The sequence below is a fragment of the Rhincodon typus genome, chromosome 6 (genome assembly GCF_021869965.1).
Source record: "Rhincodon typus isolate 14 chromosome 6, sRhiTyp1.1, whole genome shotgun sequence".
In the NCBI taxonomy this organism is placed as follows: Eukaryota; Metazoa; Chordata; class Chondrichthyes; order Orectolobiformes; family Rhincodontidae; genus Rhincodon; species Rhincodon typus.
In genome coordinates, this window is record NC_063337.1 from 32,117,112 (window position 1) to 32,130,714 (window position 13,603).

At 45.5% G+C, this 13,603-nt stretch overlaps 1 protein-coding gene across 1 annotated transcript in view; it reads right to left on the bottom strand.

Moving 5' to 3' along the window:
• LOC109915476 (microtubule-associated tumor suppressor candidate 2) overlaps positions 1-13,603 on the bottom strand; it is a 263,806-nt gene that overhangs the window by 75,615 nt on the left and 174,588 nt on the right. The window contains exon 6 of the mRNA XM_048597920.1: positions 967-1,184. Within this exon, the coding sequence (XP_048453877.1) occupies positions 967-1,184 (218 nt within the window). The remainder of the gene's footprint in view (positions 1-966; positions 1,185-13,603) is intronic.

Here is a 13,603-nt window from a genome sequence, read left to right on the forward strand (position 1 = left end):
TCCAAAAAACAACTGTAGTTTCGCCTTCACTGTATGGACTATAGCAGTTCACAAGCAGCTCACCACCAACTTCTCAAGGGCAATTAGAAATGACAAATAAATGCTGGTCTAGCCACATCCCATGAAAGAATAAAAAACATACACTTTAAAGAGCAAACAAAATTACTACTTGAAAGGTAAGTTTCAATTTACTTACCGTGGAGCCAGAAGGAACAAGCTTCTATGTTCTGACATTCACCTTTCTCCCTCCTGATTGTCTCTCACTCCTTCCACTCATCCCCACATTCCCATCATTATCTTTGTGTCAAGCTGATTTATACTCCTTTCACCCCAGGATCCTTGTGTTATTCCTGGAGTGTTGACTGGAATCTACAAATCATCAATATTAAACAGACAGGCTGGTAGACTAACCAATTGCGCATGGTCCTGTCTCTGGCCTGATTCAGATGCATGCATCATCCACTGTACCATCATTATGCTCCAACTTAGGTGCAACCCAATTATAATGACCTGATATTTTGGCAATCCAGCACCAAAACAATATAATCCAAGCCATTGAAAATTGAAAGTATATTTTTAAGGACAGGGGCCTCATTGTAACTATGTGAATTCATAGTCACTTTGAAAATGGTGCAAACAATCTTTATACTGGCAATTTTATTTCAAATCAAATACAAATATACAAGACATCAAGTGTTAAAGTCACTATCTTCTTGCAACTTTGTAAAATGGAGATCATATTGAATTCAATGGAGGAAAATAACTTCCACATCTAATTCATAACTTAGTAATTACAATTAATATGGATTGAATACAAATAGGCAGACGTTTTGGCATAATATTGTTCATAAATTAGTGGGTAAATATATACAAACAGTTAACAATTGTTATTTAAGTTAGGGTTCTCTTAATCAAAGAAATTAATGCTGATTTACAATTTCCTATGGGTCTAAATGATGTACTTACTTTGTGATGGAAATGCTGTGTAGTGACAGCAAGAACCTCAATGCTAAGGCTTGCTCTTTGTAGTTGATCATGAAGAGATTGTAGCTGCTTGGCCTGCTTCTTACATTTGTCCTTGAGACGCTGGACAGTCTGCCGTTCAGTCTCTCGAGACTGGAGGTCAGTCTTTGTGGAAAATCCATTTCTTGTAACACCTGCAGCACCTCTTAGCTTGCCTATCCCTTGGGGAGAGGTGAAACAAATATTAGAGATTGTAGACAAAAGTTTCCATCAAGGTTAAAAATCAAACCCGTAACTAATGCTTTTAAGCATAATCATGTTTCTTTTTTCTGCATCCTCCAGCATTGGACAGACAAGGTTTCACTAATAATTACATCCAATTAGGTAAGATTAAATGTCAGTGGTCATTAAAACTGAAGTCGTTTCTACAGAGAATATAATTGATTTTATTGGTCACCGTCTGTTAAAGACTATACAGATCTCAAGTCTCCAGCTGAGCAAGATAAGGCAAATAAACTGGCTGAGGTGAAAATGTGATTTAATTGCAGTACTCACATACTTAGTTATTTAGGGAAGATTAAACTCATGAATAGGCATACTCATCTTCCAAAGCAAATAGTACAAAGTGGAACGAAGAGTAAATGACTTCAAAGCCCTCAGCATCTCAGATGTCTGACAGTATAAACTGTATCCTCTGTGAAGTATTTTTATTCAGAATCTACTTGCATCAGATAAAGTTATACTTCTTAAAGTCTAACATTTCTCAATCTTTGGATGAGGATAAGACTAGATGAAAATGACAACATTTATCAGATGAAATTCCACTTCAGCCAACTGCCTTGCGCCTGTAAAATGGGTGATGCAGGATTGAGTTATTTTTCAATAGTGTTGATTTCATAACAAAAGAGGAAATAAATTATAATTTGCCTAATTGTGGTTAGTCGTAAACAACCTTCTTTAGGCTCTTTGTGTAAGAATAGCCATATAGCCCACATCAAAAACAAGGTCATAAATTTATCATTTTATGGCTCAAGCTAATGTAAACTTAGCCTAAGAGATGTGAAAAAACTTTGAGGCAAATAGTTTTTACCAAAAAAGACAGCTATGTTTTAAAATAGTTTAATTGTACAACTATTAGTTTTGCATGATTATTTTGAGCTTTATGTTTTGCTGTATCTTGCAAATGTGCTTTGTGACCTGTGTAAACACCACAGTTATTATGAAGTCACACATGGCTTTTATAGTTAAAGGATATTGGAATTTTTCAGAATGTGGGGATATTTGGGATGATAGTTGATCACTAGGGTGTACCACTGCATACTCTTAAGCTGATGCATGAATTACTCTACTCGTGATGCATTGTCTTGGTAGAGATCTATGTCATTATTAAGCTAGTGGTATAGGGGAGGCTTTGGCCTAGTGGTATAGGGAAGGTAATGGCCTAGTGGTATTACCACTGGACTGTTAATCCAGAGATCCAGATAACATTCTGGGGAGCCAGGTTTGAATCCTGCCACAGCAGATGGTGAAATTTGAATTCAATAAAATATCTGGAATTAAGAATTTAATGATAACCATGATCCATTGCTGTTTGTCAGGAAAAACCCACCTGGTTCACTAATGTCCTTTAGGGAAGGAAACTGCCATCCTTACCTGGTCTGGCCTACATGTGACTCCAGACCCACAGCAATTAGTTGACTCTGAACTGCCCTCTGGGCAATTAGGGATGGACAATAAATGCTGCATAGCCAGTGACGTCCTCATCCCATTAACGAATTAAGGGGAAAAAAGCTAAGAGGAAATTCAGTCATAAAAGGGATATTTCAAGGATCAAATCAGGACATAGCAGGAAGTGATATCCGTAAGTTGACCATCACTTTGAAAAAAATAAGTTAGGTATTGAGCACACATTACCTAGCCAGTCAGATATTGATTGTATGCCCTTTATGCTTTGGCAAACCAAATTATTTTTATGATGTCTCCAATCATGTACAGGTGTAGTGGCTAGCAAGGATTAATAAGCAGTGATTATAACACAGAAAAGACCAAAGACAGCTTCAGTCAAATAGAAGTAAACAATGAAGATGTGTTCAGTCAGCCAGAAAATGTCAGCTGGTGTCCTGAAGTCGATCCATTAAAAAAAATTGCTTTCATTAAGTATCACTTCTTTTGTACTTAGTTTCATCAACTTAATAAATTCTTTGAAACATGCAGACACGTACTTGTACCTGGCATGATCTTGCAACTAATCAACGCTCCCACATTGGAGAAGTGATCGCTTAGAAGTATCATCGCTGGACTATTAATCCAGAGACCCAGATAATGTTATGGAGACACTGGTTCAAATGTCATATGGCTGGATGTTGGTATTTGAACTTGACAGAATTCTGGAATTAAGAATCTAATGATGACCATGAAACTGTTGTTGATTGTTGGGAAAAACCCATCTAGTTCACTAATATCCTCCAAAGTAGGTCATTCTTGCCACGTCTGAACTAAATGTGATTCCAGATGAGGTTGACTCTTAATTGCAGCCCAGGCAATTAGGGATTGGGCAATAAACGCTGGCCCAGCCAGCATCGCAGACAGAGTTTTAAAAAAAGTAAACCTTTTAAATCATTCCTCTCCAAATTAAAGTTATAATGATCCATAATGCTTATCATGAATCGCGGAAAGTTGCACTGTGTTCTGTCACGGCCATCCCGGGTCAGACATGAGCCAGATGCCACATTGGCACATTTGTGAATATGCCTGAGACAATGAACAGCACATCAGCTATAGCACTCTAAAATGAGAAATGGCTCAAACATCTGTTACGCATGTAATGCCCAGTTGCCTTTATATCTCAGTATACTTTATTTGTGTAAAGCTTACACAACAATCCCACTTTGAACAGCTGCAAGTCAATATGTCTAAGAATTTTTGTTTGCTGATTTGTTCAGTTTGGACTTTCTCATTCTATTCATAATAGATCCCTTGTTCTGTTTTGATACAAAAAATGAACTTTTTCATTACTTTCACATTATTTATCAATACTAAGCAGTGCTTTAATCTGTAGACTAAACTAGGTAGGTACGACTTTATATTGCACCCATAGGCAGTATCTTGGGAGTGAGGGTAACAAGGTGTAGAGCTGGATGAACACAGCAGGCCAAGCAGCAGAGGAGCAGGAAGGCTGACGTTTCGGGTCTAGACCCTTCTTCAAAAATGGGGGAGGGGAAGGGGGTTCTGAAATAAATAGGGAGAGAGGGGGAGGCAGATAGAAGATGGATAGAGGAGAAGATAGGTGGAGAGGAGACAGACAGATCAAAGAGGCGGGGATGGAGCCAGTAGATGTGAGTGTAGGTGGGGAGTTACGGAGGGGATAGGTCAGTCCAGGGAGGACGGACAGGTTAAGGGGGTGGGATGAGGTTAGTCGGTAGGAGATGGGTGTGGGGCTTGAGGTGGGAGGAGGGGATAGGTGGGAGGAAGGACAGGTTAGGGAGGCGGGGATGAGCTGGGCTGGTTTTGGGATGCAGTGGGGGGAGGGGAGATTTTGAAGCTTGTGAAGTCCACATTGATACCATTGGGCTGCAGGGTTCCCAAGCGGAATATGAGTTGCTGTTCCTGCAACCTTCTGGTGGCATTGTTGTGGCACTGCAGGAGGCCCAGGATGGACATGTCATCTAAGGAATGGGAGGGGAAGTTGAAATGGTTCACGACTGGGAGGTGCAGTTGTTTAGTGCAAACCGAGCGTAGGTGTTCTGCAAAGCGGTCCCCAAGCCTCCGCTTGGTTTCCCTGATGTAGAGGAGGCCACAACGGGAACAGCGGATGCAGTATACCACATTAGCAGATGTGCAGGTGAACATCTGTTTGATGTGGAATGTCTTCTTGGGGCCTGGGATGGGGGTGAGGGGGGAGGTGTAGGGGCAGGTGTAGCACTTCCTGCGGTTGCAGGGAAAAGTGCCAGGTGTGGTGGGGCTAGAGGGGAGTGTGGAGCGGACAAGGGAGTCACGGAGAGAGTGGTCCCTCTGGAAAGCAGATAAGGGTGGGGAGGGAAAAATGTCTTTGGTGGTGGGGTCGGATTGCAGATGGCGGAAGTGTCGGAGGATGATGCGTTGGATCTGGAGGTTGGTGGGGTGGTACCTGAGGACGAATGGGATTCTGCTTTGGTTGTTATTGCGGGGCGGGGGTGTGAGGGATGAGTTGCGAGAAATGCGGGAGACACGGTCGAAGATGTTCTCGACCACTGAGGTGGGGAAGTTGCGGTCCTTAAAAAATGAGGACATCTGAGATGTACGGGACTGGAATGCCTTGTCCTGGGAGCAGATGCGGCGGAAGCGAAGGAATTGGGAATAGGGGATGGCATTTTCGCAGGAAGGTGGGTGGGAGGACGTGTATTCTAGGTAGCTGTGGAAGTCGGTGGGCTTGAAATGGATATCGGTTTCTAGGTGGTTGCCAGAGATGGAAACAGAGAGGTCCAGGAAGGAGAGAGAGGTATTAGAGATGGTCCAGGTGAACTTAAGGTTGGGGTGGAAGTCATTGGTGAAGTGGATGAACTGTTCGAGCTCCTCGTGGGAGCATGAGGCGGCACCGATACAGTCATCAATGTAACGGAGGAAGAGGTGGGGTTTAGGGCCAGTGTAGCTACGGAAGAGGGATTGTTCCATGTAACCTACAAAGAGGCAGGCATAGCTTGGGCCCATGCGGGTACCTATGGCCACCCCCTTTGTCTGTAGGAAGTGGGAGGAATTGAAAGAGAAGTTGTTGAGGGTGAGGACAAGTTCGGCTAAGCGGATGAGGGTGTTAGTGGAGGGGGACTGGTCGGGCCTGCGGGATAGGAAGAAGTGGAGGGCCTTTAGGCCATCTGTGTGGGGAATGCAGGTGTATAGGAACTGGACATCGATGGTAAAGATGAGGTGTTGGGGATCGGGGAATTGGAAGTTCTGGAGGAGGTGGAGGGCGTGGGTGGTATCACGGACGTAGGTGGGGAGTTCCTGGATCAAGGGGGAGAAAATGCAGTCGAGATAGGTGGAGATAAGTTCGGTGGGGCAGGAGCAGACGGAGACAATGGGTCGACCGGGGCAGTCAGGTTTGTGGATTTTGGGAAGGAGATAGAAGCGGGCAGTGCGGGGTTGGGGAATGATGAGGTTGGGGGCTATGGGTGGAAGGTCACCTGAGGTGATGAAGTTGTGGATGGTTTGGGAGATGATGGTTTGGTGGTCAGGGGTGGGGTCATGATCAAGGGGGCGGTAGGAGGAGGTGTCAGAGAGTTGGTGCCTGGCCTCGGCGATGTAGAGGTCAGTGCACCACACTACAACTGCGCCTCCCTTGTCCGCGGGTTTTATGGTAAGGTTGGGATTGGAGTGGAGGGAGCGGAGGGCTGCACGTTCTGCAGGGGAGAGGTTGAAGTGGGTGAGAGGGGTGGAGACGTTGAAGTGGGTGAGAGGGATGGAGAGGTTGAGGCGATTGATGTCTCGACGGCAGTTGGAGATGAAGAGGTCGAGGGAGGGTAGGAGGCCTTGGGGTGGTGTCCAGGAGGAGGGGGTGTGTTGGAGCCGGGAGAAGGGGTCAGTAGAGGGAGGGTTAGGCTCACGGTTGAAGAAGTAAGCGTGGAGGCGGAGGCGGTGGAAAAACTGTTCAACGTCCAAACATGAGCGGTATTCGTTGATGTGTGGGTAGAGGGGGATAAAAGTGAGCCCTTTACTGAGGACTGACCGTTTGTCCTCAGTAAGGGGTAGGACTGTGGGGATGGTGAAGACTCGGCAGGGCTGGGTGCTGCTGTCTCCTCTGGAGCTGCTGGCTGTGGAGGCGATGGGCAGAGCGACATCGGCGTTGGCGGTGGTCGGAGCTGCGTCGGCGTCGGGCGGAGCTGCGTCGGCGCTGGCGGTGGGCGGAGCGAGGTAGGAGGCAGCAGCAGTGGTGACAGTAGGTGCGTCCTCAGTGTCTGTGGTGTTGGTCTCGGAAATGGAGGCGGTGGCATCAGCAGCGGTGTCGATGGCGTTCGCTGTCCCGGAAGTGGTGTACCCGGCCGCGGAGGATGTGACGTCATCTGTGGGTGCTCCGACAGTGGCCACATGGCCAATGGCGGCGGGCACATTGTGGGGAAGGTCCTGGGTAGGGTTGGGGATTTGGGAGGTGGAGTGGGCCCGTTTTGGGTGGTAGGCACCAGTAAGTTTACTGTACTTACGGTTTTTAGTGTCCAATAAAGCTGAGTAGAATTGTGAGTTCAGGTTGTGGATCCTACGAAGAATAAAAAACAGGAGAGGTCCTTTGCAGGTCTGGGAGAGGGAGACTCTGAGCTGGGGTAGGCTTGATTGTAGTACTAGGAGATGCCGGCGCATTGCTGCGAGTTTGAGATTACTAGCCAAGTGACATTACCACCACACCACCACCTCCCCCAGTCTGCACTGTTATATTCAGAGATAGTAAGGACTGATGATGCTGGAGTCAGAGTTAACACAGTGTAGAGCTGGAGGAGCACAGCAGGCCAAGCAGCATCAGAGGAGCAGGGAAGCTGACGTTTCGGGTTGGGACCTTTCTTCAGAAATAAATAGAGAGCAGGGGTGGGGCTGGGGAAGGTAGGTGGAATGGTGATGATAGGTGAGTGCAGGTGTGGAGTGGTGGGCATTGGTCGGCGAGGTGGGAGGAGCGGACAGGTGGGAGAGAAGATGAACAGGTTGTGTCAGGTCAAGGAGGCAGGGTGAGAGGGAGGGTTGGTCATGGGATGAGGCCGGGGGTTTGGGGGGGTGGGGTGTGGAGATTTTGAAACTGGTAAAGTCCGCATTTACGCCATTGGGTTGTAGGCTCCCAAGGCGGAATATGAGGTGCTGCTCCTCCAGTTTCCGGGTGGCGTCATTGTAACACTGGAGGAGGCCCAGGATGGACATGTCACCCAGGGAGTGGGAGGGGGAGTTGAAATGGTTTGCAACCAGAAGGTGTTGTTTGTCGCGAACAGAGTGCAGGTGCTCTACAAAGCGGTCTCCGAGCTTCCGCTTTGCCTCACCGATGCAGAGGAGGCCACATCAGGAGCTGCGGATGCAATAGACCGCATTGACGATGTGCAGGTGAACTTCTGTCTAATGTGGAAGGATTGTTTTCTGCATTGAATGGAGGTTGGGGGGAGGTGCGGTTGCAGGGAAAGGTGCCGGGGGTGGTGGTGGGGCTAGTAGGGAGCCTACAGCCTAATGGCCTAAATGTGGACTTTACCAGTTTCAAAATCTCCTCATCCCTGCACACAACTATCACCATCCCACCTACCTTCCCCAGCCTCACCCCTCCTCCCTCAATTTAGTTCTGAGCTCCCTCCCCCCTCCCCCATTTCTGAAGAAGTGTCCCGACCCAAAACGTCAACTTTCCTGCTCCTCTGATGCTGCCTGGTCTGCTGTGTTCCTCCAGCTCCACACTGTTGCACGGATATATTGTTTATGTTGGTCAGAAATGATAGAATTACCATTGCTTAATAATTTGAATATGCCCCCCCACCCCATTTAAAATTATACTAAACCACATTTAGATGGGTTTGCAGTTTTTCTTCTCATTTAATGTCAGGAAGTTTGCATATGTATTTTTATAAAACAAGAATTTGTGGATAACTTACTTGATTCCTCAGAACACACACGAACTGAGTCAGAGGGTCATAGAGATGTACAGCACAGAAACAGACCCTTCAGTCCAAATTGCCCATGCTAACCAGAAATCCTAAATTAATCTAATCCCATTTGTCAGCATTTGGCCAATATCCCTCTAAACCCTTCCTCTTGTCTAAGTTCATAGTTCCTTGAAAGTGGAGTCGCAGGCAGATAGGATAGTGAAGAAGGCATTTGGTATGCTTGTCTTCATTCGTCAGTGCGTCGAATATAGGAGTTGGGAGGTCATGTTGTGGACATTGGTTAGGCCATTGTTCGAATACTGCATTCATTTCTGATCTCCCTGCTATAGGAAGGATGTTGTGAAATTTGAAAGGGTTCAGAAAAGATTTATAAGTATGTTGCCAGGGTTGGAGGGTTTGAGCTACAGGGAGAGGCTGAGTAGACTGGGGCTATTTTCCCTGGAGCTTCAGAGACTGAGGGGTGACCTTATACAGGTTTATAAAATCATGAGGGGCATGGATAGGGTAAATAGCCAAGGTCTTTACCCTGGGGTGGGGGAGTCCAAAACTAGGGGGCATAGGTTTAAGGTGGGTGGGCAAATATTTAAAAGGGACCCAAGGTACAACTTTTTTACGCAGAGTGTGGTGCGTGTATGGAACAAGCTGCCAGAGGAAATGGTTCCGATGAAAGGTCTAGGCCCGAAACATCAGCCTCTCTGCTCCTATGATGCTGCTTGGCCTGCTGTGTTCATCCAGCCCTGCACCTTTGCCAGAGGAAATGGTGGAGGCTGGTACAATAACAACATTTAAAAGGCATCTAGATGTGTATACGAATAGGAAGGGTTTAGAAGGATATGGGCCAAATGCTGGCAAATGGGACTAGATTAATTTAGGATATCTGGTCGGCATGAATGAGTTGGACCGAAGGGTCTGTTTCTATGCTGTACAGCTCTATGACTCTGACTCTTCATGTCTCCACCCAAATGCCTTTTAAACGTTGTAACTGTATCAGCCTTTACCACTCCTGTGGTAGCTCATTCCGTACACACACTACCCTCTGCGTGAAAAAGCTGCCCCTCAGGTCCCTCCCTTTTATATCTTTCCCCTCTCAACTTAAATCTATGCCCTCTTGTTTTGGGCTAGCCTGGGAAAAAGACCTTTTTCTAGTTCCATTTGCCAGCATTTGGCTTATATCCCTCTGAACCCTTCCTGTCCATATATCCATCAGGATGCCTTTTAAATGTTGTAATTGTACCAGCCTCCACCACTTCCTCTGGCAGCTCACGTACCACCCTCTGCGTGAAAAAAAGTTGCCTCTTAGTTCCCTTTTAAATTTTCCCCCTCTCACTTTAAACCGAAGCCCTCTAACTTTGGACTTTCCTACCCTGGGGAAAAGACTTTGACAATTCACCGTATCCATGTCCCTCATGATTTTATAAACCTCTATAAGGTCACCCCTCATCCTCTGACACTCCAGGGAAAATCACCCCAGCCTATTCAGCCTTTCCATGTAGCTTAAAGTTGCAAGTTACAAAGTTACGTTTTTGCTGCATGCTTCTATTTTATCAGCGTTACATCAAATTGTATGCCAAGTCAAATCAACGAGACTCAAAGCTGTTTAGATAACCATTTCTCTGTCATCAAGCTTGAATCTACAGAGCACATCTAATTTAACACTTAGTGGAAATTCATTTCCTGCTTCCCTTCACCACAATCTCTCTGCTTTCATGGATAGAGTACTTAGGAGCCACGGTAGACAGGGATGTCGCTCAGACAGACAACAGCCAACAGCCAACAGCCAAAACAAAATGAACAAACAGGAACTTGCCCAGGAATGCTGACTTTTGGCATGTATTTATTCATCTGCATTGGAAGTCGGGTAATGACCACATTATTGAGAATCCAGCGCACATTATTGAAATCACGGCTCATAAAATAAAATTATTAATTCTTAACTGAAACCTCATTAATTAAGGATTACCAGTACAGGAAAAGCACAATAAATCCAACACAGCCAAGTACGACCCTATCAGTCTACTCTTGATCACCAGTAAAGTGATGGAAGGAGTGAAGAATGTCGCCATCAAGCAGCACCTTGCTCAGAAAACATCTGCACATTGATAACCAGTTCGGGTTCCGCCAGGGCCACCCTGCCCTAACCTCATAACTGGGGCCCTCGTGGCACAATGGAAGTGTCTGTACTCGTGGACCAAGAGACCCTGTTTCAAGTCTCATCCACTCCAGGAGACGTTCAGAATAACATCTCTGAACAGGTTGATTTAGTTAAAAATAGGGTGAAACTTCGATAAAAGAGCTGAATTCCAGAGGGGAGGTGAGAGTAACTGTACCTGACATTAAGGTTGCATTTGACTGAGAACATCATCAAGGAGCATTAAGAAATCTGGGGTTAATGGGAATCAGGAAAAACTCTTTGCTGGTTGGAGTCATAGCTGGCACATAGGAAGATGGTCGTGGTTGTTGGAGGTCAGTCATCCCAGCTCCAGGACACCTCTGCAGGAGTTCCTCAGGGTAGTGTCCTAGGCCCAACCATCTTCAGTTACTTCATCAATGACCTGCCCTCCATCATAAGGTCAGAAGTCAGTACGGTTGCAGATGATTTCACAATGTTCAGCATCATTCATCAGATACTAAAGCAATCTGTGTCCAAATGCAGCAAGGCCTGGAAAATTTCCAGGCTTGGGGTCAAGTGGGAAGTAACATTTGTACCCAACAACTATCAGGCAATCATCATCTCCAACAAAGCAGAATCTAACCATTTCCCATTGACATTCAATGGCATTACCATCACTGAATCCCACACTACCAACATCTAGATGGCTATTATTGAGCAGAAACTGAATTGGATTAGCTATATCAATTCAGTGGCTACAACAGCAGGTCAGAGAATGCAGTCTTGCACCTTGTAACTCACATCCTGATTTCACAAGGCTTGTCTACCGCTGACAAGGCACAAGTCAGGAATGTGCTGGAATACTCCATACTTGCTTGAATGAGAGCAGTTCCAAAAACACGTATGAAGCTTGATCCCATTTAAGACAAAGCAACCCACTTAATAGGCACCACATCCATAAATAGTCAGTCCCTCCAACACCAACACTCAGTAGCAGCAGTGCAAAGTATCTACAAGATACACTGCAGAAATTCACAACGACTCCTTAGACACTACCTTCCAAACCTACAACCACTCACTAGCATCTGCTAGTTCCTTTCCAAGCCACTCAGATCTTGATTCGCAAATACAACACCATTCCTTCAGGATAACTGTGTCAAAATCCTGAAACTCTCTCCCTAACATTGTTGCGGATGTATCTACATTAAATAAACTGCAACAGTTCATGAAGGCAGCTCAACACCACTTTCCCAATGACAATTAGGCATGGACAATAGATTCTGCCTCAGTTAGCAATGCCCACATTCATGAATGTATATTTTAAAAATGCAAAAACATGATGTTCAACATTGTAAATAAATAGTCTTTATATTTTGATTCAGCTTATATATATGATTTGCACTACTTCTAAAACATATTTATTTTCTTTGCTTTCCAGTCTAAAGGATAGTACTTCCCATTTTCATACTCAATCAGAAATGAGGAAAGTTTCACTTCTAGTGTCTAATTTCATGTTCTTCCATTCCAAAGATGGAAACGTCATCTTTCTGTGATCATAGAATCCCTAGAGTGTGGAAGCAGCCATTCTGCCCATTGAGTCCACAGTGACCCTCTGAAGAGCATCCCACCCAGACCCACCCCCTACCCTTTCCCTGTAACCCTGCGTTTCCTATGGCTAATCCACTTAGCCTGCACATCCCTGCACACTATGGGCAATTTAACATGGCCAATCCACCAAATCTGCACGTCTTTGGACTGTGAGAGGAAACCAGAGCACCTGGAGGAAGCTCACACAGACACAGGGAGAAGGTGCAAACTCTGCACAAACAGTCGCTCAAAGCGTGTAATCGAACCTGGGTCCCTGGTGTTGCGAGGCAGCAGTGCTAACTACTGAGTTACCATGCTGACCCACCAAGCCACCGTGCTGTGATAACTCAATATAATTTACTGGGAATAATTTCTTGTAAATAGATTGGCTGATTTAAAGTTATTCCAGACTTAATGTGCTGACTATTCAAATAAATATATTTGGATGTCAGAGATAACAAGGTGCAGAGCTGGATGAACACAGCAGGCCAAGCAGCATCATAGGAGCAGGAAGGCTGACGTTTCGGGCCTAGACCTCCTCCTCTTAGTTCATGCTTTCATATCGACATATTAATCCTGCAATTTGGAGTAGGCTTTTTGTCTTGTCAAATGATGCACAGCTTATTGAAGCAGTTTAATGTCGGCTTTCTCCTTTGTCAAATCTGCCAGCAGCTGGATTGGGGCCTGAAGGAGGCCCAGGAAAATAAGTCTTTTCTGAGTGTCCTTAAGGGCTAGGTGAAGCAGGAGTGGGTCACCCTGGAAAGCCATAGGTCTCTTTCTACTCAGAAAATCCTCTTGCTCCTCCAATCAGGATTTTTCTGCGGAATACTGGGGTTTGCTCACTCAGTGACAGTCTCCTGCTCGACTTTGGCAGAGGCATGAGGCAGAGTAAGGTCTGACACGAGGGAGGATTGAAAACTCTTCAGATCTTGGTACGTGGATTTGTCGTGTATCCACTTATTCTGAAACTCTCTGGACCTTGCTGAAATCCCACACTGAATTCTGTTTATATTTCGATGTGGGCATCACTGGTTGGCCAGCGGTTATTGACAAGCCATACTTGTTCTTGAGAGGATGATGGTTAGCCAAACTCTTGAGCTGCTGCTATCCATTTGGTGTAGGTAGAACCACATGCTGTCAGGGAGGGAATTCCAGGATTATTGTCCAGCGACAATGTGTGGCAATACAGGTATAGAATCATAGAACCCTACAGCACAGATGAGGCCCTTTGACCCATCAGATGCATCATCCTATCTACGGTAATCCCACTTTCCAGCACTTGGCCCATAGCCTTGAATGTTATTACAATTCAACTGCTCACCTGTTTACTTTTTAAAGGTTGTGAGATTTC